Source organism: Oryctolagus cuniculus, chromosome 14, assembly GCF_964237555.1.
Source record: "Oryctolagus cuniculus chromosome 14, mOryCun1.1, whole genome shotgun sequence".
In the NCBI taxonomy this organism is placed as follows: Eukaryota; Metazoa; Chordata; class Mammalia; order Lagomorpha; family Leporidae; genus Oryctolagus; species Oryctolagus cuniculus.
In genome coordinates, this window is record NC_091445.1 from 40,214,085 (window position 1) to 40,238,274 (window position 24,190).

General features: G+C 47.1%; 1 protein-coding gene across 7 annotated transcripts in view; it reads right to left on the reverse strand.

The window, feature by feature from the left end:
- CTNND2 (catenin delta 2) overlaps window positions 1-24,190 on the reverse strand; it is a 982,006-nt gene that overhangs the window by 11,558 nt on the left and 946,258 nt on the right. For all 7 annotated transcript variants that reach the window (XM_070056591.1, XM_070056587.1, XM_070056589.1 and 4 more), the window contains 2 exons: window positions 6,262-6,388; window positions 800-931 (listed from right to left, as the gene is read on the reverse strand). In XM_070056591.1, the coding sequence (XP_069912692.1) occupies window positions 800-931; window positions 6,262-6,388 (259 nt within the window). The remainder of the gene's footprint in view (window positions 1-799; window positions 932-6,261; window positions 6,389-24,190) is intronic.

Here is a 24,190-nt window from a genome sequence, read left to right on the forward strand (position 1 = left end):
CATGTTCTGTGGAGGAAGCTCTGTCCGTGTGGCTCAGAAGTAAGTACGTGGGTCCCCTGTTACAGGTCCTCCCTGTCGGCTCTGCTTTTAAAGCATAGCCCTCCTTGTGGGCTGTTTCAAGGTGGGACGGAGAAGATACTTGGAGAGCCTGGGGAAGGCTATGCATGCCTCAAGAACTTTACAGAGTAGGCAGTGTGTGGAGGCCACACCTCATGGGATAGCAAGAGGCAGCTGACCAAGGACACCGACCCTGGCTGTCACAGCGTCCCAGCTGATGAGAAAGCAAAGGCCGTGGGAATGGCTTAGTTATAAGGAGTAAACGGCCTAAAAATGGACTCCCTCCCTGGGAAGTAGTGGCCTTCAGTGCCAATGAAGCTTGCTGGGAGTTGATCATGGCTAGAGGAGAAAATGTCTCCATAAGAATTCTGTGCGGTTTCTGCTCCTCCTTCTGTTCCTAATGGGACAGCCTGGCGATACTGACCCGCCATCTTGGCAGCTTAAAACCATGGGTACCAGTAGCAAAGGAGAATTCCCCAGTGACTTCTTTCTAACTTGAGCTGGACAAGCAAGAAGAACACCTGCAACAGATGAGTGTGGAAGACATTCTTTCCTAGCTCTCTTCCACCCTAAGCTGCTCAGTTTGTACACCTCTAGCTTAATCTGCTCATCTCCAGTTTCTGGGAATTGGACCTATCGGGACTGGCAGTGACCCACCCACTGTCCAGTCCTGCTGAGCTGCAAGTGTGGATGTTCCAGCCCCCTGCCCTGTCCCCGCCCAAATGCACACAGCTGGGCTCACCTGTCATGGCATCCTTCCTGGAAGTGTGTTCGCCTTTAGTTCCGTGGTAAGTGGCGTTGCTGCCGGTGGACTCATAGTCTGTTTTCCTTTCTTTGAGGCTGATCATTTCCCGAGGTGAAGCTGGGGCACTTGCTGCATAAGGAAAGGAGAAAGGTGATTTTCTGTGTCTCGCTGCCCGGCCTGCATAACTTCTCGCATAAACGGTTAAGGTTGTTCACACACAGGCTTGACACGTGTTCAGATGCAGGGCTGGGGTGTATTGCTGTTCTCATAGTTCATGGTCATATCCTTGCCCCTTTTCCTCTCCCCCTGACAACAGGTGATTTATCATCAAGGGGACACTGATTTGGAGGCAATTAAAACCCATGTCCTTCCTTAGATGGGCAGATCAGGTTCCCAACAGGACCTAAGCTGTGTGGTGCAGGTTTGTTTGTTTGTTTGTTCCCCCCCCCAAGATCTATTTATTTACTTGAAAGGCAGAGTCAGGGAGAGAGAAGGAGGTCTTCCATGTGCTGATTCACTCCCCAGATGGCCACAACCGCTGGAGCTGCACCGATCTGAAGCCAGGAGCTTCTTCCAGGTCTTCCATGCAGGGGCCAAAGGATATGGGCCATCTTCCGCTGCTCTCTCAGCCCATAGCAGAGAGCTGGAGTGGAAGAGCAGTCATATGCGATGCTGGCCCTTCAGGTGGCAGCTTTACCCACTATGCCACAGCACCAGACTCGTGGTACAGTTTTAGAATAAGGCTGGCCTTGGTTCTCATTCTTATTACTTTTTTCTTTTCTTTCCTGTTTTCCTTCTTTTGTAAACTTCTTTTGTAAAACCCCCTTTAACACTGAGTCAGAGGGAATCAGGTTAAGCCACTGGTGGTGCTGATATCCCGTATCAGAGTGCCAGTTCAAGTTCAGGCTGCTCCACTTCAGATCCAGCTTCCTGCCAATGTGTCTCAGAAGGCAGGAAATGATGGCCCAAGTACTTGGGCTCCTGCCACCCACACGGGAGATGATGATTGAGTTCGTGGCTGTAGTCTGGCCCAGCCCTGACCGTTGCAGCCATTTGGGGAGTGAACCAGTGGATGGAAGATCTGTCACTCTGCCTTTCAAATACATAAAATCTTAAAAAATATATGTTTGGGCAGATTTATAACCAAGCCTGCAATGATCTTCTTTATCAGTAGCTGTGGTGGGGGCAGAGCATGAAGACAGCCCGGCTCTCCCACTAAGGACCCTCACTCGGCTCTTGGCTCAGCCCCGGGGCAATCACTCTCTCACTTGCTGCCTGCCAGACCCGGGGTTGAGTCCTGCCCTCCCTCTGCATCCACACTTCTGGACTGATAGAGGATCCTCCTAAAAGTTATAACCTGAGAAATTCCACAAGTCTTTCACAAGTTGATACTGGAAAGGGCTGAAAAGCGGAAGCTGGAGGCAAGGAGAAGCAAACAAAGAAAGGGAGGTGGGGCAGATGGTGGCAGTGCAGCAGCTCTGCCCGCACAGAGGGTAGGTGTGGGGAGCAACTCGGACTAGACTGTTACTGGAATTAAGACTTATTCTATGCATCTGCTCTCCCACAATATGGCGCTGGGAGAGGAGGAAACAGCTTCTGCTCAGCTGCCTCCAGTTCAACCAATAAACTGTAGGACCTGCTCCTGATTGGAGGAGAGCAGCGTACTCGGCATGTGGGTAGCAGAGTTGGGATTGGTGGAAGAGGACTATAAAGGAGGAGAGAGACAACATGCACCAGGAACATCTATCTGAAGGAACACCTGTGCAGCCCCCGAGAGAGCCGGCCGGCGGTGTGCCGCTCCCCCGCGGAAGTGGGGAAAGTGGCAGGGGGAACTGCCCTTCCACAGAGGTGGAAGGGACGGTAGCCAACCCGGGAAGAACCAGCAGCAAACCCGGGGAGGGCCGAGCAGACAAAAGAACAGCGCAGGGTCCTGTGTCGTTCCTCCACGAAGACGGGGAGCGACAGGTAGGGTTTTGGGCATGAGGCACCCACCACCAGGCTGCCGTCCTCAGTTGCCTCAGCTTAGCGTGAGCTCAGCCAGTGCCCTTCTGTCCCCAAGCTGCCTCCCGGGCACTGTTTCACTTCAGTCTTGCTGAATCCAAAAACTGACTTAAATTTCAGGATTCCAAACTAGTCGTGGCCTTCATCATCACCATGGTTACTAGGAACCCCTGGGGAACACTGGTGTTGAGGATAAAGCCCTCTTTCCTTTGCCAGTACCCATGCCCCTCTGCACTGGAGCAAGCCTCAGTTTACCTTTCAGCTCAGGGCTCGCAACCCTGCAGGGTCCCTCATATCCAGCCCCCTGGGCCTGTTTGTTCCCTGCATTGTCTCAGTCGCTTGGTGTGGTTTCTCCAACTCCACTGTGGGAGACGGAGACAGAAACCCACTTCCCCTGCACTCAATTGGATCAGGAAGCCAAAGTGCTCAAGGCTCAGCTCCTGGAACCATCAGAGGTCTCCAATCTGGCTGCTCATTAGAATAAATTACCCAGAATCCTTTTAAAAATCACTGACACTTAAGCTCCTCCCCACCCCCAGTACCAGCCATACAAGCAGCTCTGGTGTCACTCCAGTGGGCAGATGGAGCAGAAAACCATAGCAGCCACAGCACCCTCCCTGCTCCTAGACAAACCATGCGGCACCCCTGCTGTACCTCCTGCCATGCTGGGAGCCTGTGCTGGCTGTGGGGGCAGGAAGGGACTGTCTCTGATTTCCAATGGGGGAGAAGTAGGGGTTGGGGTGGCCACTGTGTCTTAGAGTTGGGGTTCTGGGGAACTTCTGCGTGAACAGAGCCTGAGAGAGAGCAGCTGGCATGTGGCTCACCGCCTCCTCTTCCCTTGCCTGCCTGTCCCCCTGCCCTGCCCCCGGAGAGTCCCTTTGTCTGCCCTTGCTCCTTGCACACTGAGGCTGGCCTTTTAGGAATCACCAGCAGGCAATCACTGAGAGGTATTTTGGAGCCTCTTGACCGAAGCTTTTACAATTAGAGTCTAATACTGCACAGATGTGTGCATTTATTAAACCACATGAAGTGTGTAATTATCTCCCGAGACCTCTCACACAGCGGTGCTCTGAGGCGCCAGCAGTTGGGATTAAGCTCTGGGCAAAAATCAAATTAAACAACCAGGTATTTATTGGGCGTCTTGGTGCGCCTGGCCCAGGAAGCAGGAAGGGAGGGCATCGGCTGAGCGGCTGGGTGTCCCCAGCTCTGCCTGCCCCTGGAGGGGAGGGCGCTCCTCTGTCCCTGTGCCTTCCTTTGACGGACACCTTGCTGTCATCTTGCCAACACCCACTGGTTCTAAGTCTCAGTGCTTGGAGCTCACAAAGAGGCAGCCTCCTGAGGCTTCCCGGATTCCAGGCTCTTGGTCTTTCTAAGCCTGTGAAGATGATGGAATCGAGAAGCACCAGAGGGTGCTGCATGCCTCTGAGATGGCTGGGAAGCAGTGGGCTCCTCGTTGGTGAAGTAGCACCTTGACAATAGAGACTCCATAATTTTGGAGCATCTGAGACTCTATCTTGAGAAAGCACACCCCCTCCCCCGCCCCCACCATGAGACTCCAGTCTGAAACTATGATCTAAAACACTTGGATAATAGCAGTCCATTACGTCACACTTGGCAAAGCATAAACGCCCCCTAGCATAATGAAGCTTGGAAGCAGATAGGCTGCACCTGGGTTAATGATAACAATGTAATTTGTCTATGTCCTACATATGATCCAGCCAATACCTGGATTGATGTCAAGATTATAATTGAAATTGTTAAGACTGTAACCGGTATTGTTAAGACTATTTAGGTTAGCTTGACCCCAGGAACCAGGTATTCCCCTCCCGCTTTTGTGGTTTCTGCCTTTATAAACCCTGTTGCTTTGGGCTTTGGGGTCGAGAGTTCTTTAGGGCATGAGCCCACTCTCCACCGCTGGCAATAAAGGACCATCAAATGTTATGTGTGTGGTGCTCCTGTGTTTGCACTCGCTCAGGTACAACATTCTCACCAAGGGTCAGTCTAAATGTTCCAAGGAACAGCAACATCCTAAAAATACAGGCTTTCTGAGGGGCCTGGGAGAGGGTAACTCATTGGAGTCTGGTGGTCCTTGTTCATTTCTGATTTTCCTCCTCATCCTCACGTGGAAGTCTGGTGAAGTTTAGGACACTGGTTCTCAGGGACAGAGGCCAGGGCCGTGGACAGTGTCCTCTAGCAGGTTCTGAGGAACAGGATTCCCTGGGTATGGGGATGTGGGAGAAACAGGCAGATACAAAGCCTGTACATCCATTGCATGCAAGGGCAAGTTATTATTTATCCACCCTTCATTCTCAGAAAGCAACAGTTTCATGGACGGGCATTGTGGCACAGAGGGCTAAGCCACCAGTGGGGACCCTCCTTCCCATATGAGCGCCTGGGATCAAGTCCCACCTCTGCTTTCAATTCAGATTCCTGCTAATGTGCCTGGGACGGCAGCAGATGGTGGCTCAAGTTCTTGAGTCCCCCGCACCCATGTGGGAGACCTGGATGGAGTTCCTGGCTTCAGCCTGCCCTAGCCCTGGAGAGTGAACCAGCAGATGGAAGGTATCTACTGCTCTGCCTTTCAAAATAAAAAATCTTTAAAAAGTTTTAAACTTAGAGTAAAATAACAATAAAACCCATGCCACTTAAATCCCTATTTTGCCTGTCATCTTCTGATTCTTGGCATTACTTAATGTAAATGGAAAAGGGTACAAAGAACTTGTGCAAATAAATAAAAGACCAAAACTTAAACAACAGGAATGTGACCAAAAGTTGAAAAACATAAATGGAATGTCTTACAAGTTACAGTTGGCCATAATAAGAATTTATCAACTTGGATGCCCATCACTGATGACTGGATAAAGAAACTGTGATACATATATATATGATAGAATACTAATTAGCTGTAAAAAAATGAAATCCTGTCTTCTGAAACAAAATGGCTGCAACTGGAAACCATTACACTTAGTGAAATAAGCCAGTCCCAGGAAGACAAATACCCCATGTTTTCCTGACCTTGCGGTAACAGAGTACAAAAAACAGGAAATATCAGCAAAAACTATTATCTGATATATGACAGCACAAAACTAATGATATGGAACCTGCCATGACAAATGTCACTCATGTCATACTAAACAGAAAAGTAGCACATTCTATCTCCCAGTATCCTAGTTACGATAAATATGCAAATCTCAAACTATTAAGTTGGAAACACAAACTCACATTTTCCTTATACTTCTTGCTCATGGATTGCAGGTCGGTGCTATATGTCTCATGCACATGATACAACTTTGCTATGAACCTGTGCGTACTTGATATAAGGTTATCACTATCATAAAAAGAAAACATTTTCATATTTCTAGCTAAAGGGTGGATCGAGGCGGCTCTCCTCAGCATGGAGTCAGCTGAGGAGCTGGGACTGAGCGCGAGTGAGGCCTGGCTGGCCTGGGGCCTCTTACCTGAGCGGTTGTTGGGAGACACGCGCACGGGGGAGATGGAGGGTGTGCGGGAGGAGGAGTAGGGCCTCTGCCGATCCCTCTCAATGGTTGAAGACGAGGCTACAAAGTGATACTGTGACCATCCATCCTGCAAAAGACAGTGAGCTTCTATTAAATGGGGAAGAATGAATTCCTTCACCTCATGACATGTAGAAGCTCTGAGCATTTGAATTTGCAAAACATTTCTCCAGTATGTCGGGAGATGGCAGAGTGCTGAGCAATCCCATCCAGGTTAACAGAGACAAATGTGCGTTGAGATGCACCTCCCACCCCCAGAACGCCTTCGGGAGAGCCCGCTCTGCGTGCCTGCTCTCCTCCCCAAAGCTGAACAAATGGTCTCTTGGTGAACTTGCTTTAGCCAGAAGCTTTTATTTCAGTGGCAACATGATGCTCAGGATGCAAGTGTCCCTGAAACTGTCCTTTGCCCACCTGGCTGCAGTTCCGTCCACCTCCTTCCCTACCTGCCTGACAGCTTCCCAGAGGTTTGCCTCTTTCCTTCCCGGGACTAATCAGTCCACAATCAGAAGTCCAAAGACACCCACTCTCTCTTCCCACCTAGCTCCCTGCATTGTCTCTAGCCTCCTGCTGCTAAGTTCCACACCTAGACTGCTGCCTTCTTCGGTTCACTCTGTTTTATTTTCATCTTAGAACATATTCAAACTTCATCCCACCAAGCCTTCTCTGCCCCTTGGATATCTACTTAATATATGGAAAGTGTATACTGTAGGCTTTCATTACAAAATGCATAATGGACCATTTTGTGAATTTAGAAAGCATAAAGGACAACTAGAAATAGCGGAGAAGTCCACTCCCCCACCCCCAGAGTACTCCAGCTAACGTGTTGTAGCAGCTTTTCTTCTTGAATTCAGTTCTATGCTACCTAGAAGCATCTGTTCACAACTCTTTTTTTTCCCCTTAGAATATTTAACCTTTTAAGGGATTCAATACTCCACAAAAAACCATTGCAACTGCACGTAGATGAAAGTTAATACAGAAAAACAGTGACCCCTTGCAGTACTTATGCTTCTTTGTTTTGTTAACTCATTATTCCTGCTTTACTTCACTGCAGGATAAAGCCAAGAACAGAAGCATCTGATTGTGGCATATGCCCCAGCACTCATTGGGTACTTATTACAGCTGCATTGGGACATGTTGGGTTGAGACACAGAAGAGAAGCACCATGTGAGGGCAAGCGATACAATTTTGGAGTTCAGAAAATGTGTATTATTCAGGGGCCAGTGCCATGGCGCAGTAGGTTAATCCTACGCCCATGGCACCGGCATCCCATATGGGCGCCAGTTCTAGTCCCAGCTGCTCCTCTTCCAATCCAGCTCTCTGCTATGGCCTGAGAAAGCAGTAGCAGATAGCCCAAGTCCTTGGGCCCCTGCACCTATGTGGGAGACCCAGAAGAAGCTCCTGGCTTTGGATCAGTGTAGCTCCAGCCATCTGGGGAGTGAACCAAATGAAGGAAGACCTTTCTCTCTGTATCTCCCTCTCACTTTCTGTAACTCTACCTCTCAAATAAATAAAATCTTAGAAAAAAGAAAATGTGTATTATTCAGAGAAAAGAGGATAACTTTTAACTGAATGCAAACAAAGGGAAAATAGAAGAAAGGCTGAGATAGCCATGGGGCAGTCTGATATTTAGAGGGTGCAAGGAGTAGGAGCTTCAAAGGAGACAAGGAACAGGTGAGCTGGGGAGGAGAAAAAGGTGGGTATGACATCAAGCAAGACCAGGATTGTGGCTGCAGTAAGAGGAGGAGGAGAGCTACAGAACAATGAGAACTAAGAACCTCTGGTCTTGGGAAACCGGAAGTCATCATGACTGGGATAGTGCTTTCTTAGGTCAGTTTGGTAAATGTCTAACTCCAGTGGGCTCCAAAGACAGTGAGGATTTGTGAAAGGGAGACAGTGAGGACAACCAACCTCTGGCACAATTTTATTATAAAGGGGGGGCAGAGAAATGGGGCTTGCAGAAAGAGAGGGGTCAAGCTAGGATTTCACGGATCACCTGGAAGAGAGTGCACCGATTTGTATGCGGATGGGAACATCTCAGCAACATAGAGGAGGGAAAAGCAGGTGACAGAGGAGAGAGGGGGAAGAGCTGCAGGACAAAACAGGTTGATCGGATTCAGTGAACAATGGGGTTAGTGGTCATGGCAACGGGGAAGGACAGGCCGGCCATCCAGGCATGAAGAAGGTGTGTTAACTGGAAGGTGAGGACACTCTCCTCTTTCTGATGTTTTCACAGGGACACTGAGAAGTGAGGTCATCTGCTGAGGGCGAGAAGGGCTGGAGTTTGGAGAGCAGATGAGGAGAGAGGAGAAAGTAGTGTGGAATGGTTCTTAAGGTGAGTAGGAGGGTTTGGAAATGGACTAGAGCCAGGTGGTAGGGAGGCCAGGGTTGGGGGCTGCGTAGGCAAGATGCTGGGATGCTACCTGAGGTGTGTAAGTGTCATTGACTTAAAAATTAGATGACTCAGCATTACAGCTGTTTGCTTTGGAGAAGGCAGGCATGGGGTAAGGGGAGTTGGATGGGAGTGGTTGGGCAGGTGTCTTGGAGATAGACACGGGTGAGGGATTGTGATGGAAGCCCATAGACTGTAAGCTGAGTAGAGAGGAAAACGAGGAGTGAAAATTAGTGGCTAAAAGGGTTGTGGACTGTTGCATCTCATAGATGCCAGGGGTTTGAGGAAACAGAAAGGAGAAGCTTCTCACACAAGCAATGAGGAGCAAGCAGGACTCTGACCTTGGCCCAGAAAACAAAACTGCCAAATTCACAGGTGGAAACAGGGACGCCCATGTCTAAATTGTCATTGGCACTGTGGTGTTCACTGGATATTGCACCCTCCACCTCTGGTAGTCTGGTTTGCAAGGTGTGTCTTCTTCCAGAAACAGGGGTCAGAAGCCACAAGGGTGTAACTTTGAACTGTTGCCTCTTAAATCTCATCTCCTGAATCGCATGAATGAGGACTTGGTATTTAACCCCTTTCAAGAAGATGCACCAAAAAGCTTTTCTTAGAATTCTTCCTAGGATCCAATCCTGAACATGCTGGTGTGTGACAGAAATGTGGTCTTGCAGCTCCCATATCCAGAGGATCAGCAGCCACCTGGGGACCATGAGGGAGGAGTGTGGTGAGAGGCACAGAGAGTGCACTTACAGGGAGACACCTCTGTGTGTGGGCCCAGACACTCTGATGGGGGTGGGGACTCCTGGGACCTTGAGAACAGTGTCCTGAGCCACAGCTGGGGAGCCCCAGAAGGAACGTGGACTCTCCATCTTCCCTGCTCCTTCACTGATACAGACCGAACACCATAGTGGGAAAACTACGCTGCGTTCATCAGTGCCTGGGAGGGACTGCCCCATTTCAGTTCTGATGCTCCATGCTTCCAAATGTGAAAGAAACCCGAGCAGCACGGATGCTAAAAACCCGGGGACCGCTGGCCTCAGTTACATATAACTACAAACACAGCGATGCAGAATCATTAGTTACCTGGAGGACAAATTTCATGGCTGTCCACATCTTTTATTGTATGAAATATTTGCTCATTCGATTGAAGAAAATGTTGTGCTTTCTACATAAGAAGGGAAATGAAGATATATTTTCTCTGGGAAAGTAATTGCTAAGCCAACATTTCTTCTACCCTACCAGTCATGTATATATTTGTTATCTAGGCAGCTAGCAATCAATCTATTATTCATTTACTTCCCACTGTCACTCAGAAAGGCTTGAGAGTGGTTTGCATAAATTCATTCAACTCAGGCGCATGTTTTTTCAATCATTGCCTCCTTGATCACTATTTTTCTTGTTAAAATTTTAACTCACTGTAGCCTACAGGCTGTGTGTGTGTGTGTGAGAATTATATTTAGCAAATAAGCAAACAAAAAAAGCTCATGGGAAATGAAACTTAAAAGATAACTTAAGAAACTTAAAAGATAAATTTTGGTGCAAATATTTTTTTGAAATTTATGTACACAGGAGGTCTTCAAGAAAGTAACAGAAAATGCATATTATGAAAAATCCATGGAAAATACATACTATGAAAACCCTATGGATTTCAAAATTGTTTTGCATTAAAATGAACTTTTAATTCCATTTTGCATGCTTTTTTTTTTTTTTTTTTTTTTGTAGTACCCTTGTATTGGATGCTTAACCACAGTTCCCCTTGGCACCATCTATGGCTTGTAGGGGTTAGATAAGAAAACTCAGGGAAGGAAACTGTAGACTGAAGAATGGCCACAGTGGAGAGGGAGGGTGGTTAATCCTTAATATCAGCGATAAGGAGCCCTCTTCTTGTCTGTGGCTCACCTCCAGGAGAACGACCCAGAAGTTGTGCCCTTCAGCTCGAGACCCAGCTAAGCTGTCAAAAAATGTGATATGATATCTGTGCCTCAAATTGCTTTTTATTTTTAACACATTAAACTTAAAACTGGAAGTTGTTAAATTGTTCCAAGTATAAGGAGATAGAAATCCAAAAGAGAAGAGGAGTTCAAAGTCATTGAACTTTAAATTGCCACCAGGAATAATCTGATTTTCTTTATCTCACCCTTTTACTGTCCTTCTACCAGTGTCAGCTTCTGTGTTAAAATTTCCAATGTATTTCTTTATGAAATTTATTATTCCCCCAAGCTATGCTCTTCTGCATTGGCGTCTGCAATGATTCAGAGTGCTCAAGGATCAAGGTAACACTCATCCTACCAGCATCACTACTGTTCGCTTTCCAAGGTAAGTCTAGGTCATGCTCACTCTATTTAGCCCATATATAGAACTTGAGTGTGTTGAGGTCCTTTGACTTTTTAACCATCTCCATTTTATTTTTTTGAACAAGTAATCATTTCCAAGAAGAATACATTATTGGAGAGATTTCCACTAACAGAGTTTGGCTGAAGAGGCTAGGGTGGCTTCCAGGCTCGTCTGCAAGTGGTTAGGAACACACACACACTCTCACCCATCGCTTCTTATTCTGAAAACTGCACCACATCCAATTCTTACAGGTGTCTGCCAGGTTTGTGTGCAAATTATGAGCTAGTGCTGTTTGTCAAAGCCCCAGACTGCTTTCAGAGTTACTTTTCCCCACGTGACCTGCAACCCTGGGGTCTCATTAGATGGAGAGGCTGAATCAGAGAGTTCCCAGGAATCAGCTCTTCTCCCTCTATGGTACCCATTAGCATTCTAATCACTGGCAAGCTCGGTCTCAAATTCTTTTCCCTAACTCAAGGGAATAGTATTTACCTGCTTGGGGAGTTTCGAAAATAGTAATGCCTGGACCCCAGTCCCTGGAGTTCAATTTAAATAGTTCTGATAGGGTGTGGGCTTTATTTTAAGAGGGTGATCAACAAGTTCATGGAAGAGGTAGGAGTTTGAGAAGCTACTGGGACTTTTGTATCCCACATTGGAGTGGCTGGGTTCAATATCACCTCCGGCCCCGACTCCAGCTTCCTGCTAATGCAGACCCTTGAAGGCAGCAGTGATGGCCCAGGTAGTTGGGTTCTTGCCACTCATGCGAGAGGCCTGGATGGAGTTTCCAGCACCAGGTTTCAGCTGGGCCCAGTGGCCATGGTGAGCAACGAGGCTTTTGGGGAGTGAGCTAGATGAAGGGATTGTGCTCTCTGTGTCTCTCAAAAACAAACAAGAAACAAACAATACACAAACAAAGCTCATGGGAAATGAAATGAAAAGAGAAGCTCATTTTGGCATGAAAAATAGAAATCTATGCTTACATGAGTTTTCAAAAATTTATGGAAAAAATGCAATATTATGAAAAAACTATGCATGAATTTCAAATTTTTGGCACCAAAATAAACATATTTTAATTACCCTTTCCACAAACTTTTCAAAGTACCCTAGAATTCTCAAAAGCTCCCCATCTCCCTCCCAGTTGATGCTGATAATCAGCTACAGTTGCAAACCATTAGCCTGGAGTTTCTTTGCCTCTGCATAGATGCTCAAGACTAATTGGGAGCACACAGATTTTTAAAATGCTAAATCCTAGGAGGCCCTCAGTCCCTTATTTCACTTGGGAATGTCTGGTCAGGCACTCAGGGTTGATTTCTGCAAGAGCTAAACTAGTTCACAACCTTAGGGCTTAGAAATGCCACACATGGAGTTCCAGCCACAGACTACCCAACACTCGCTGAGTGTGTGATTCAGCCGCACACGCCTGCACCTGGCAGTTCGGGGACCTGGCACCACACCTTCCCTTGTTCCACCTGTCAAATCCCACCTATCCTACTTGGGTTTGTGTCAGCTAAACAGGAAGCAGGAAATACATGTTTCTCAAATCACTGCTGCTAAATGAATTAGGCCTCTGAGGTTTGGAGGGCTTTTTACTAATGCAACTACAGTTTTCTTCCCTTGCTATTAGCAAAATGCCTTCACACCTCTCTATAGACTGTCGCAATCCTGTCTGTCTACTGAGCTATGAGACAGGGAAGGTACCCTGTTTATTTCTGAAGCCCTGGTACTGGGCATAGTACGTGCAATACAGAGGTGCCTAATAAATGCCACTTGGATTTAATGACTGAAGATGAAATGCAATTTGGTGAGTTTCACAAAGCTAGATTCTATGGCTCTTCTACTCTACCATTCTAGAACAAACGGCCACAATCAGAACCTTATGATGACTTTTAGAGCAACCTCATTGTAATTACCTTCCACTGTCGCTCTTTTAGACACACAGGCAATTGGGCTGAAGTTGGTGTTAGTTTAGGTAAAATAATACCCAATGGCCTCCATATTTTACATGGTCATTTCTTTTAGTGTCCCTGTTCCAAGACAGGATGCATCAGCTTGCCTCCTCGTTACCCAATCTTGAAAGTTTTTTTTTTTTTTTTTTTTTTTTTTTTTTTTTTTTGACAGGCAGAGTGGACAGTGAGAGAGAGAGACAGAGAGAAAGGTCTTCCTTTTGCCGTTGGTTCACCCTCCAATGGCCGCCGCGGCCGGCGCGCTGCGGCCGGCGCACCGCGCTGATCCGATGGCAGGAGCCAGGAGCCAGGTGCTTTTCCTGGTCTCCCATGGGGTGCAGGGCCCAAGCACCTGGGCCATCCTCCACTGCACTCCCTGGCCACAGCAGAGGGCTGGCCTGGAAGAGGGGCAACCGGGACAGAATCCGGCGCCCCGACCGGGACTAGAACCCGGTGTGCCGGCGCCGCTAGGCGGAGGATTAGCCTAGTGAGCCGCGGCGCCGGCCGAAAGTTTTTTTGAAACACTGTTATATTTGCCACAGCTGGTCCCGGATTTGTGCAGACTCCATCCATGTCTCAGAGAATGGGGCTCCTCCCCAGCTTCTCTGTTGCTTCTTGTGCATGGAGCTCAGAAAACACAAGTGCCTGTCCATAAGCAAACATGCTGGGTTTTCTCCAAACATTAATGCTTAAGAGAACTGGGGGAAAAGGGTAAGATGGGAGACTGTATCACAATTCTCATTAGATAAGCTCCAATTGTCTTTAGGACTGGGTACAGCCACCCACTCTGCCTGCCTAACTGTGCTCACAAGCCGGAAGGGGCTGGATTCTTAACAGGTCACCTTGTGGGAACATGACTGCAGAGAGAAGTGCTGACAGTCATCTCCAGACAGGGAGCAGTGCATGTCACTGAGGGGGTGGAGAGAAGTTAGATGGGATGGAATGAGATTGCCCACAGGCCCCACCTCCCCCTGACCACTAGAAAAAAATCCCGTCTTGTAGGCTGTGCTGTTGAGTGTACCTCCTGGCCCTCTATTAAATAAGGGACAAGAGAAGGAGGAGAAGCGCTGTGGGTGAGGACCTGGCTGAATCCCCATAACAAAGAGCTTAGAAAGGCGGCGAGACAGAAGAGCACACAGCTCAAGGGCTGCTACAACGGTGGTCTGGAAGATGGTGGTGAATGGGGGGAGAGAATATGGGTTAAACACCGAATCCTCATTAACGTGCTTGAGGTTGAGATGGCAGAGGGAATGGGATTTGGGGTTACTTGTCTGCTGGCCTCTGTTTCTGGAGGAAGGCACGTGGTAGAGATCACACTGGGCTGGAGGGCGATACCGCTGGTGCTAACACACAGCTGGGGTGAGAAGTTGCATGCCACCACTTGCCATTCCTTGCCAAAGTGCGTTTTGGCAGTTCTGCCGCCTAACCTTGGAAAACAGACTCAACAAATCCTTGCTTACTGACCACACATTGGCCCCAGGAAGCCTGCAAGGTAGCTGAAGAGACAGCTATTAATCCATTAGACCCATTTGACCTGGGTGGTATGAACAGTCCATTTTACCTTAGCTTTCTGGGGCAGATCTGCCCAATCCTATGTTCTTTCTTCTTACTATTCCTTCCCAGAAATGTCTTCTTCAAAATTCATCAGTAGCCTTCTTTTTAGTAGGCTGTTTCCAGAGACAACGACCTCCTTTTACCCGAGGGTGTTTTTCGCCAATCATATCCTGATTTCTAACAAGTAAGAAATCCACACCTCACCCCTTATTTCCACCCTCTTACCTAAAGTCCGCCTTACTGGGCCAAGGCATTGTATGTTCACTGGGCCGTATATAAATTCTGACAAGAACGTGGCCACTTGGGAACACTGCCCAAGACTCCTTGAAAGGCACTGAGTGTGCCACCCAGGTGTAGGTCCCTCATATGCTGTCCTGAATGAACCATCTACTAATGGTTTACAGATTCTATTTGTTTCCTTTGATATTAAGATAGGAGATACTGGGGCTGGCGCTGTGGCTCACTTGGTTAATCCTCCACCTGTGGCGCCGGCATCCCATGTGGGCGCCGGGTTCTAGTCCTGGCTGCCCTCTTCCAGTCCAGCTCTCTGCTGTGGCCCAGGAGGGCAGTGGAGGATGGCCCAAGTGCTTGGGCACCTGCACCTTCGTGGGAGACCAGGAAGAAGCACCTGGCTCCTGGCTTCAGATCAGCTCAGCGCACTGGCCATAGTGGCCATTTGGGGAGTGAACCGACGGAAGGAAAACCTTTCTCTCTGTCTCTCTCTCACACTGTCACTCTGTCAAAAAAAGGCGGGGGGGGGGGGATACCTCTGACTCTGATAGGAGCTTAGGTAGATAATCAACCTTGAAAATGAGCAATGGTTGCTGATTTCCCCTGGGGGTATTAACTGGAACCCAATATGGAGCCTGGGGCACTGATGGCTGGTATACAGTCATTGGTCTTTCCCCCTTGTACTTTTGGAACTTCCTGAGTCTGGTAAGATTTATTTGGCCTCAGAACAAAGATTTTTCAGTGGGCATGCAGAGACCATTTGGTGCTGAAGTAACACATACAAGGTTTTTTTTTTTTTTTTTTTTTTTGGTTTAGCTGTCCTTGAAGGCTCCACAGCCCATAAAGCTTGTCAATTCTAATTTTCTTTGAGTGACTTGAAATACGAAGAAAAGTGTGGTGAAAATCCTCTGGGCTTCTAGCAACCCAAGCCTGTCCACTCATCAACCAGAACACTTGGAGCACATCACACACATTCACAAACAAGACCTCTTCATCAGGGACCTACTTTCAAATGCAAGTGGAGACGGGAGTAGCTGCCATTCTCTGCAACCAGCAAAGAAATTAAAACTCATAGATCCCAAAACTGGATTGTTCAAAACTTTTCCATCATTTTAAAGTGGAATTAACCTATTAACATAATCACTTGCAGCAGAGAAAGATTCCAAATGAGGGGTAGTTATAGCCCCACGATGCTTATTCCAATAAAAGGCATTAAACAGCAAATGTGGAAGCAGCAAACTGATGGATGGTCTGTGTGGCTGAGCACCAAGCCAGGTTTTGCTATTAACGAAACCTTCAGCTCATCCTGGCTGTGATGAAACAACCTGCCATCTAGTTTTAAGGGAAACTGTTAAAAGATGCTTTTAAGCCAATTCCATCAGCAATTCCAAAAGCCATTAGAGTTGAACATTTAAGCTAAATTTTAAGGGCCAAAAGGGAGCCTCTGCAGTGTAGTGCAGAAATGAGAACCACCCGACATCCCAGTTGCTTTCAGTAGTTTGTTTCAGCTCTGCTGCTTCTAATGAAATGTAATTAAGTTGATTTGGATCCTTCAAGATACAGTAAATGGAAAGGATAAGAATATTCAGCAGTGTTGGCTTTCAAAAGTAAACACTGTGTAAATCCATCTTAGAAATTCAGCTTATTGCCATTGGCCTAATTCTAAAAAAACCCAGATTTGGAAAGGTGAAGAGAAAGGTATATAATTTAGAGAAAGTATGTCTTTGTGAACTTCCAAAAGCTAAATCATAACAATGGAATGCCAAAAAAAAAAGCTTGAGAAATAAAATTAGAGCAGATCAATCAAACCTTTCATTTCCTTAGCTTCACTTTTGAGGGCTTCACTCAAAGATCCTGTCCAATTGTACTGCAAAGTGAAATTTAGGATGAAAGTGAACAAAGTCCAGTCACTGGGTCCAAACGTCCACACTTCTAATACTTACACTGACATTTGAAGAGTCATTTTATATAAAATGCTGCACAACATGGAAATGGAAGAAGTCATTGAAAACGCCTCCTGCCCAGCCTCAACTCTCCAGCCACAGTGGTGGGTCTATGCACCATGCTGGACACAGGGGTGAGAACAGAGCAGGGGGCAGGCTGGGCACCTGAGCAGCGGTGGAGGAGAGATGGGCCTGTATCAATGACCACATCCACAGCTGTGGCTGCTAAGAGCCATGGAGGGGAAGTTCACGTTACTATGAGGGACTGTGTTCATCTCAGAGACTTGGAGAGTCCAGGAAAGGACTGGAAAACCCAGACAGAAAGAGCCACCAGGGAAGGCATTCCTGATTGAAGAGTGAACCTGTGCTCAGGGACTGCAAGGCCCTGCAGAGAAACAGCAAGGAGGAACAGGGCCAGGGGGCTGAAGAAAAGACCGAGGAGAGAGGGAGATGCACTTAGCGAGAGGTGGGGAGCAATTTATCCCGAGAGACACCAGACACTGTTCAAGATCTTGTTTCAATCAGGACAGAAGCTTAGCTGTGAGAGAGGGATGTTAGGGCCCAAAATGCTTAGGCAGAAGGCAGCCAAGGTTGGTTGAGAGGACTCTCTTCTTTCCTCCCATCCTTTTATGAAAGAAGCACAGAACCGGCATTTGGTATGGTGGCTAAGATGCGTCCATCCTGCATCAGAGTGCCTGTTTCAAGTCCCACCTCTGCTTCCAATCCAGCCGATTGCTAGGAAGGCAGCAGGAGATGACTGAAGTATTTGGGTCCCTGCCACCCACATGGATGGAGTTCCTGGCTACTGGCTGATTAAAGCTCTCATGGCCATTTGGGAGAGTGAACCAGTGGATGGAAGATCTCTATGTGCCTTTCAAATAAACTGAAAATAAATGGATGAAAATAGAAAAGAAAGAAGCTCAAACAGAAGGTGAACCATCCATGAACAAACAAAGAGCAGAGGGATGGGGGAAGAAGCCGGAGAGAGGAGCATGGGCGTAGCAAGGTTCTCAGAGAAACCACTTCAGAAACAGGGAAAGAATATGTATTTCTATTTTAGAACAGAATTCAATAAAAAGAAGCATAAAGTAAAGCAATCAAGAAACACTGTTGAAACGAATCCACTATGTGACTGGGCAAAGTTAACCATTATGGATGTACTCATTTCTGTATTTCAGAAGCCAGCAGACAGCTGAGGATGAATTTAACTAGGAGCGGGCACTTGCTAGTACGATTGGGAAGGATAGTTGTAAGAGGAACTGCATGGTATTGTCTTACTCAAAGAGACTGCAAGGAAATGGGGGGCTTATAGTATAGCTTGGCATAAAGCAAAACCTAGTTGAGTATATCTCAGTTTACTTGTCTGATGCTACACATTACATGGGTGGTGAATCCATCTGTTGGTTCCACGGAGCACTAGCAGGGAGCATAGCATGCATGGCTGTCTCCGAGGGATCTATTTATCAGATTTCATCCCAGAGAACTACGGGGAGTTACAACCGGCATCACGGCAGGGCGAGGAAGTTGCAACTACAAGAAATATTCAAGGCAGTTGTACCAGCTTCCCCTGGCAGTTTCCAATGTCTGTTAGGCTGCTACAAAAACAGACTGGGAGCATGCAGGTCTTCTTTTCCCAGTGAATTGGCTGCCTTGCCTCAGACCAGGAGTCTGGAGTGGAAGCCAGTGGGTAAGTACCGTGGATGAATTTCCAATGACATGACAGTGCCATGGCAGCTCTCAAGAATGTGGTCTCTGTAAAAACTGGGCACAGGCACCCAAAAGGAGTATTGGTGTGGACACAGCATGAACATTGCAGGCAGAAGAGTCTCAGCTGCCACCTTGTTATTTTCACGTTACTGTAGCAATTCTGCTGCTTCAGTCAGGCTCCCAGGCAGCGAGAATCCTCAAGTGACCAAGAGCAGGAAGAAAAGGGCCCGCCCTGCATGGCTGTTTCTCTTAAGGACATCTTGGGTGTGGACACATCACGCTGTGCTATGCAGGCTAGGATGGCTTCCTGAGACCAACTTGACCCTGGAGGCATTATGTCAACAGTCTTGAGGGTCACACCCTGACCTTTACTTGAGAGTACGGGAGGCTGCACAATGACCTCCAAAGGTGTCACCATCCTCATCCCAGAACCTGGGAACGAGTATGCTGTCTTAAGTGGCAGAAGGAGTTTATGGTCACTATGGAGTGAAGGATCTTGAAAGCGGAGGCCATTCTGAATATCTGGGTGGGCCCATTCTCATCATCAGGGCTGTTCCGTACAACAGGGACCCAGGAGGTCCCAGAGAAATGAAGAAGGGAGGAAGCCGATAGAGACCTAAGGGGACCACTCTGGGGGCTCTGAAGATGGGGGAGGAGGCCACCAGCCAGGGAATGCAGGCAACCAATAGAACCAACCAACAGATGCTATGGAGGGCTCCTGGAGGGAATGCTGACCTGACTCAGCCCAGGGAAATCCATTTTGGACTCTAGAATTGTCAGTTAGGAATATATATTTATAATATATATATATGTATTTTTAAAGATTTATTTTATTATTTGGAAGATAGTTACAGAGAGAGGTAGAGCTAGAGAGAGAGAGAGGTCTTCCATCTGCTGGTTCACTCCCCAAATGACTGGAACAACCAAAGCTGAGCTGATCCAAAGCCAGGATCCAAGAGTTTCTTCTGGGTCTCCAGTGTGGGCGCAGAGGCTCAAGGACTTGGGCCATCTTCCACTGCTTTCCCAGGTCATAGCAGAGAGCTGGATTGGAAGTGGAGTAGCCATGACTTGAACCAGCACCCATATGGGATGCCAGCGCTGCAGGCTGGGGCTTTAACCCGCTGTGCCACGGTGTCGGCATATACATATATATACCACTAAGTTAATAGTGATTTGTTGGCATAGTAACAGGGAGCTAATCAGATAATAAATTTCTAACTTTGTCTAAGCTATGTATATTTACAGATTTAGTAGATGCTATCTGTTAGAATTTGGGAAAACCTGTAGATGATGAAATATCTGTGGTTTTCTTACTGTTCCTGTTTTGACAAAGGTCCCCAGGCAGGGGAATAACAGATGCCTTGATGCCCCACATTCTTTTAGTAAAGTGTTTGATCATCCATTCTGTGTTGCAAAAGTGGTGGACAAAATAAGGTTCTGTAGAATCAGTATACGACCCTTCTCCAGACTGCATGAGACTGGGCTGAGTATTCACCCGATGGTAGGAGGGAACTGCTGCTGGGGGCGGCCAGTGGCTGGCCTTCCCATGCTCCCTCTCTTGAAGCCCTCGGCAGAATTTGGGGGTTGCAGGGACTGGTGACTTGAGGTAGATTCAGTGCCACTGAAGTTCACCAAGCCCACCCACTGCACGGGCTGCTTCCAAGGCCTGTACGTAATTGTGTGATCACACAGCTTCTTTTTAAACAGAACTTCCATAACTACATAGGGCACAGAGTCTGTATCCCCCTTGGCCTGTGTGCAGTGGAGTAGCAGAAGCCTGAGGCACATGGACTGTTCTGAGGAGCTGGCTGGAGGTGGCTACGTCCAGACGAGGCATGCACAGTCGGAAAGGCTTCATTTGGGATGAGATGCCTCTGGGAAACCATAGCACTGCCCTTGTGGGCAGAGGAGCTACCACGTGGACATCTCCCATAGGCAGAAATGGATCAATGCTGGACTACAATTGCACAGGCCAGGTTCTGTTCGGGTCCCCTTTCTTCCCGTAGCTCAACTTGGTTGGCAATCATGAGAATGGGGTTAGGCACAGCTTACTAGTGGGAGAGGAGATGGAGCTGGGGAGAGAGAGGAACTGCCCAGGGTCACTCTCATACAAATAAGGTTCTCATAGCCACAAAATGATCAGTTCTACTGAAATCCACCAAAAGGAAGCGGTGAGTTTGAATTAATTGTCCAAGGTGAGCAACAAGAATGGTTGTAGACTTACACTGAGATTACTGAGTTTTCTAGTTCCTGATCCAATTCTTTGATTTTCCTCCCTGCCTTTTTCCTCTGGGGCATTTTTTGTAGCTTTTGACATAAGACATTACGGGTGAAACCTTGTGAAAGGAGAATTTCTGAGGAGATGCTTGGTCTGCTATGTGGGATTCCCCTGACGTAGGAATCTCGCCCAGCAATGGCTATAACTTAGTCACTTCTTGTTTAGCAACTGCCATGAGCATCGATTTCCACTTTGGCACAATTGATTTTTGCTTCTGTTCCCATTTGTGCCTTTGTTTTTAGACAGATATCATATGATGAGTGTCTGAGCATTGTCTCACCGAGGTCAGGGGACCTCGTGAAGAAAGACCTTCTTTGTCAATACGAATATCAACTAGTAAATTCCCAGACTGATGGAGGAGACAGAACCATAGCTGAGTTTCACCTCAGCCTTTTCATTTTCTATCCTAACTTGACATCAAGTGATTTAGGAAAGAACTTGAGGAGTTACCACCATGAACTTGAGGACACTGACCCCGAGGGATGTTAGAATTTTCCCCAGCCCGTGCCGCGGCTCAATAGGCTAATCCTCCACCTGCGGCACCGGCACACTGGGTTCAGGTCCTGGTTGGGGTGCCGGATTCTGTCCCGGTTGCCCCTCTTCCAGGCCAGCTCTCTGCTGTAGCCCGGGAGTGCAGTAGAGGATGGCCCAAGTGCTTGGGCCCTGCACCCCATGGGAGACCAGGAGAAGCACCTGGCTCCTGCCTTCGGATCAGTGAGGTGCACTGGCCGCGATGGCCATTGGAGGGTGAACCAATAGTAAAGGAAGACCTTTCTCTCTGTCTCTCTCTCTCACTGTCCACTCTGTCAAAAAAAAAAAAAAAGAATTTTTCCCAAAGTCCTCCGTTCTTCACTCATCCCTTGGTGAAGAAATTTCTAACATGGTAGGAAGATTAATAAATTCCTGGTAAGCAACTGACTTGATAAAATGACAGCTCTACATTTAGTTGCTTAATTTACTTCTACAGAGGATTTACTGCTTTTCCCTCACTATCTGAGATAGCCAGAAAGTCAAATCTATTAATTCTCAAGATGGCAACATATTCAAGGAAGTATTAATATCCCCTACCCTTCTTACTGCAAGCATTAAAGATCAAACACTTTTAATTTTAACATATGGTATTTTTCTTTGACAGTATTTCAAAATAGTTTTTCATTCTCATTAGAATCTAGTATTGTTTTTTCATTGGCCAGCAGGTGCTGGTGAGGAAAAGATGTTTAGCCTGAGGCCATGGCTTCAGTTTGGGGACCAGGGTTATCTGCTCAGGTATCTATACTGTTCAGACTCCTACAAGCAACAAAAGACTTGACTAGGGCTGTGTTCCCTTCCTCACCCACGGTGGTTTGGACCCCTGAGGAAATCTGCAGGCAGTCCCTTACCTATCCATAATTACTTATTGATTTCTTGTTGTGTCAGTGTAATGGTGGCAAGAACCAATGCAACAAATACAACTGCAGGAAGAAAAGAGAGCCCCGTGCAAGATAGGCTGTGAAGGGCTCGACTCCACTCCTTTCAAAGTTCATTATTCACCTGCTGAATGGTATGTGTGACCTGAATGTTGATCTCCCCCGTCAGCAAAAGGAGGGACATTGAAAGATTAGTTTTGTTTTTCTCTCATCAAGATGGTGATCGCAAATACAATATCTCTATACCGAGAAATGTGAGCTTCCTCAGGTTCAGGCACCAAGCAGCTTGATGCTCTTGGAGACATAGGCTCTGTGTGCAGGATGCTGGTGTTTTTCGTGGGGGTGGGTGCATAACCACTGGAAACACCAGACCTTGAGTGTTTGTTGGAAAGAATTAGTCTGATTGTCAACAAGACTTTGATTCTTGACATTTGATCTGTGTTTGATTTGATCCTCGAATTTATGAGCTAAGAATTTTAATTTATCACAGAGAGATTAAGTAGATATTATTCTCTCTGAAGCACTTTGAGTTTCTGAGAGCACAGCAAGGAACCTCAGTAACATAAGCTACACACCAGGAACTCATCTACCATTTGCTAATAGCGACCTCCCTTTCCCTTCCCACAGTGCCTTTATAGAAACTATTTTAAGGGTTGAGTGTTTTCCATGCAAGCAGCCCATGAAGAAGCAAAGCAACAGAAGAACAAAGGAGGCGCCCCTTCAATTCTGTTTCCCTTCCTTCAGCACCAATCAGATGCATTTCCACTGTGGTCCCCTGAGGCTTCTGGCATCATCTCTTACTGCATCTCAGGACCAGAGCAGGGTTTGCTGTGCCTGAGATCCATGACTTCCCCGAGGCATCATGGAAGGTGGTGTGGAATGACTGCAGGTCGATGCTGTGACTATTGTTGGAACCCTCCCGAGAAGCCTGGTGCTCCCAAGATGATCTGGCAGGACTGAGTTAAATTTGAAGGAGACCCCAAGCCTGGCACGTGGATCAGGAGGTGCCAATGGACATGGGAGTATGATAAACATACTGTGCTGAGCGGTGTTCGCTGTGGGAATTTAGGAATGAGTCACACACAGACAGATGTCATGGGAGGTCAGGGAACCTCTAGACGGGCACCTCGACCTAGAGGCTGACCCCTCCCAAGTAGGAATGATTGACCAGCGAGGGAAAGATTCTAGTACATTGGTAGTGAAGCTCTTATAACAAGTTATTTTGTCCCAATAGAACAGCAAACATGATCTTGTTTGCATTTTTAATTAAAAACCCATATAATGCTACTTTAGTAAAATGGGAGGAAGATTTTTATCTGAAGGCTTCCAACAATGCACTACGTCTTGTTCACATCTAAGTCCAGGTTAAAAGGAGGGGTCTGGGGGATTTTTTAGGGCACTGGGAATATTCTATATGATGCTATAATGGTGGATACAGGCCATTATACACCATCCAAACGCAAAGAATGTACAACATCAAGAGTGAACCCTGATGTAAATCACATCCTGTGGGTGACGAGAATGTGTCCATGCAGGTTCACTGACTGTAAGGAATACAGCACTCTCGGGAGGAGGGTGTTACTAATGCAGGAGCCCATGCAAGTGTGGGGCAGGTGATGCGTGGGAAATCTCTGTACCTTCTGCTCAACTTGACTGTCAACCTAAAACTGCTCTAGAAAACAAGGACTGAAAACCAGAAGAAATCAGTAAGCTTTCTAAAAGAACAATAACAGAAACATCCAAGCCCAAGTGACAAACAGGCTTACATCTTAAGTGACTGCTAGGTAAATATTACTTTGAAAGCAAAATGAGCCATGTGCAATTTAAAACCAAAGCCTGTTACTGCGTTTGTGTTCAGGAAGCCTCGCTAAATTGGCCATGGACCTAACGCCTCATGAAGACCCACAGAACAGCAATCCATCCCGGGTAGGGAGGAGACAAACTTCAATTTTCCCAGTCATTAGGCTGAGAGTTGCATCTAAAGCCTTCGCTGTTACTGGTATCTAAGGACAAGAAACAGAGTCATTGAAGCAGTTCAAGTAAGCCAAGAGCTGCAATTTCTGAAGAGAAAGAGAGATGGAGGAGGA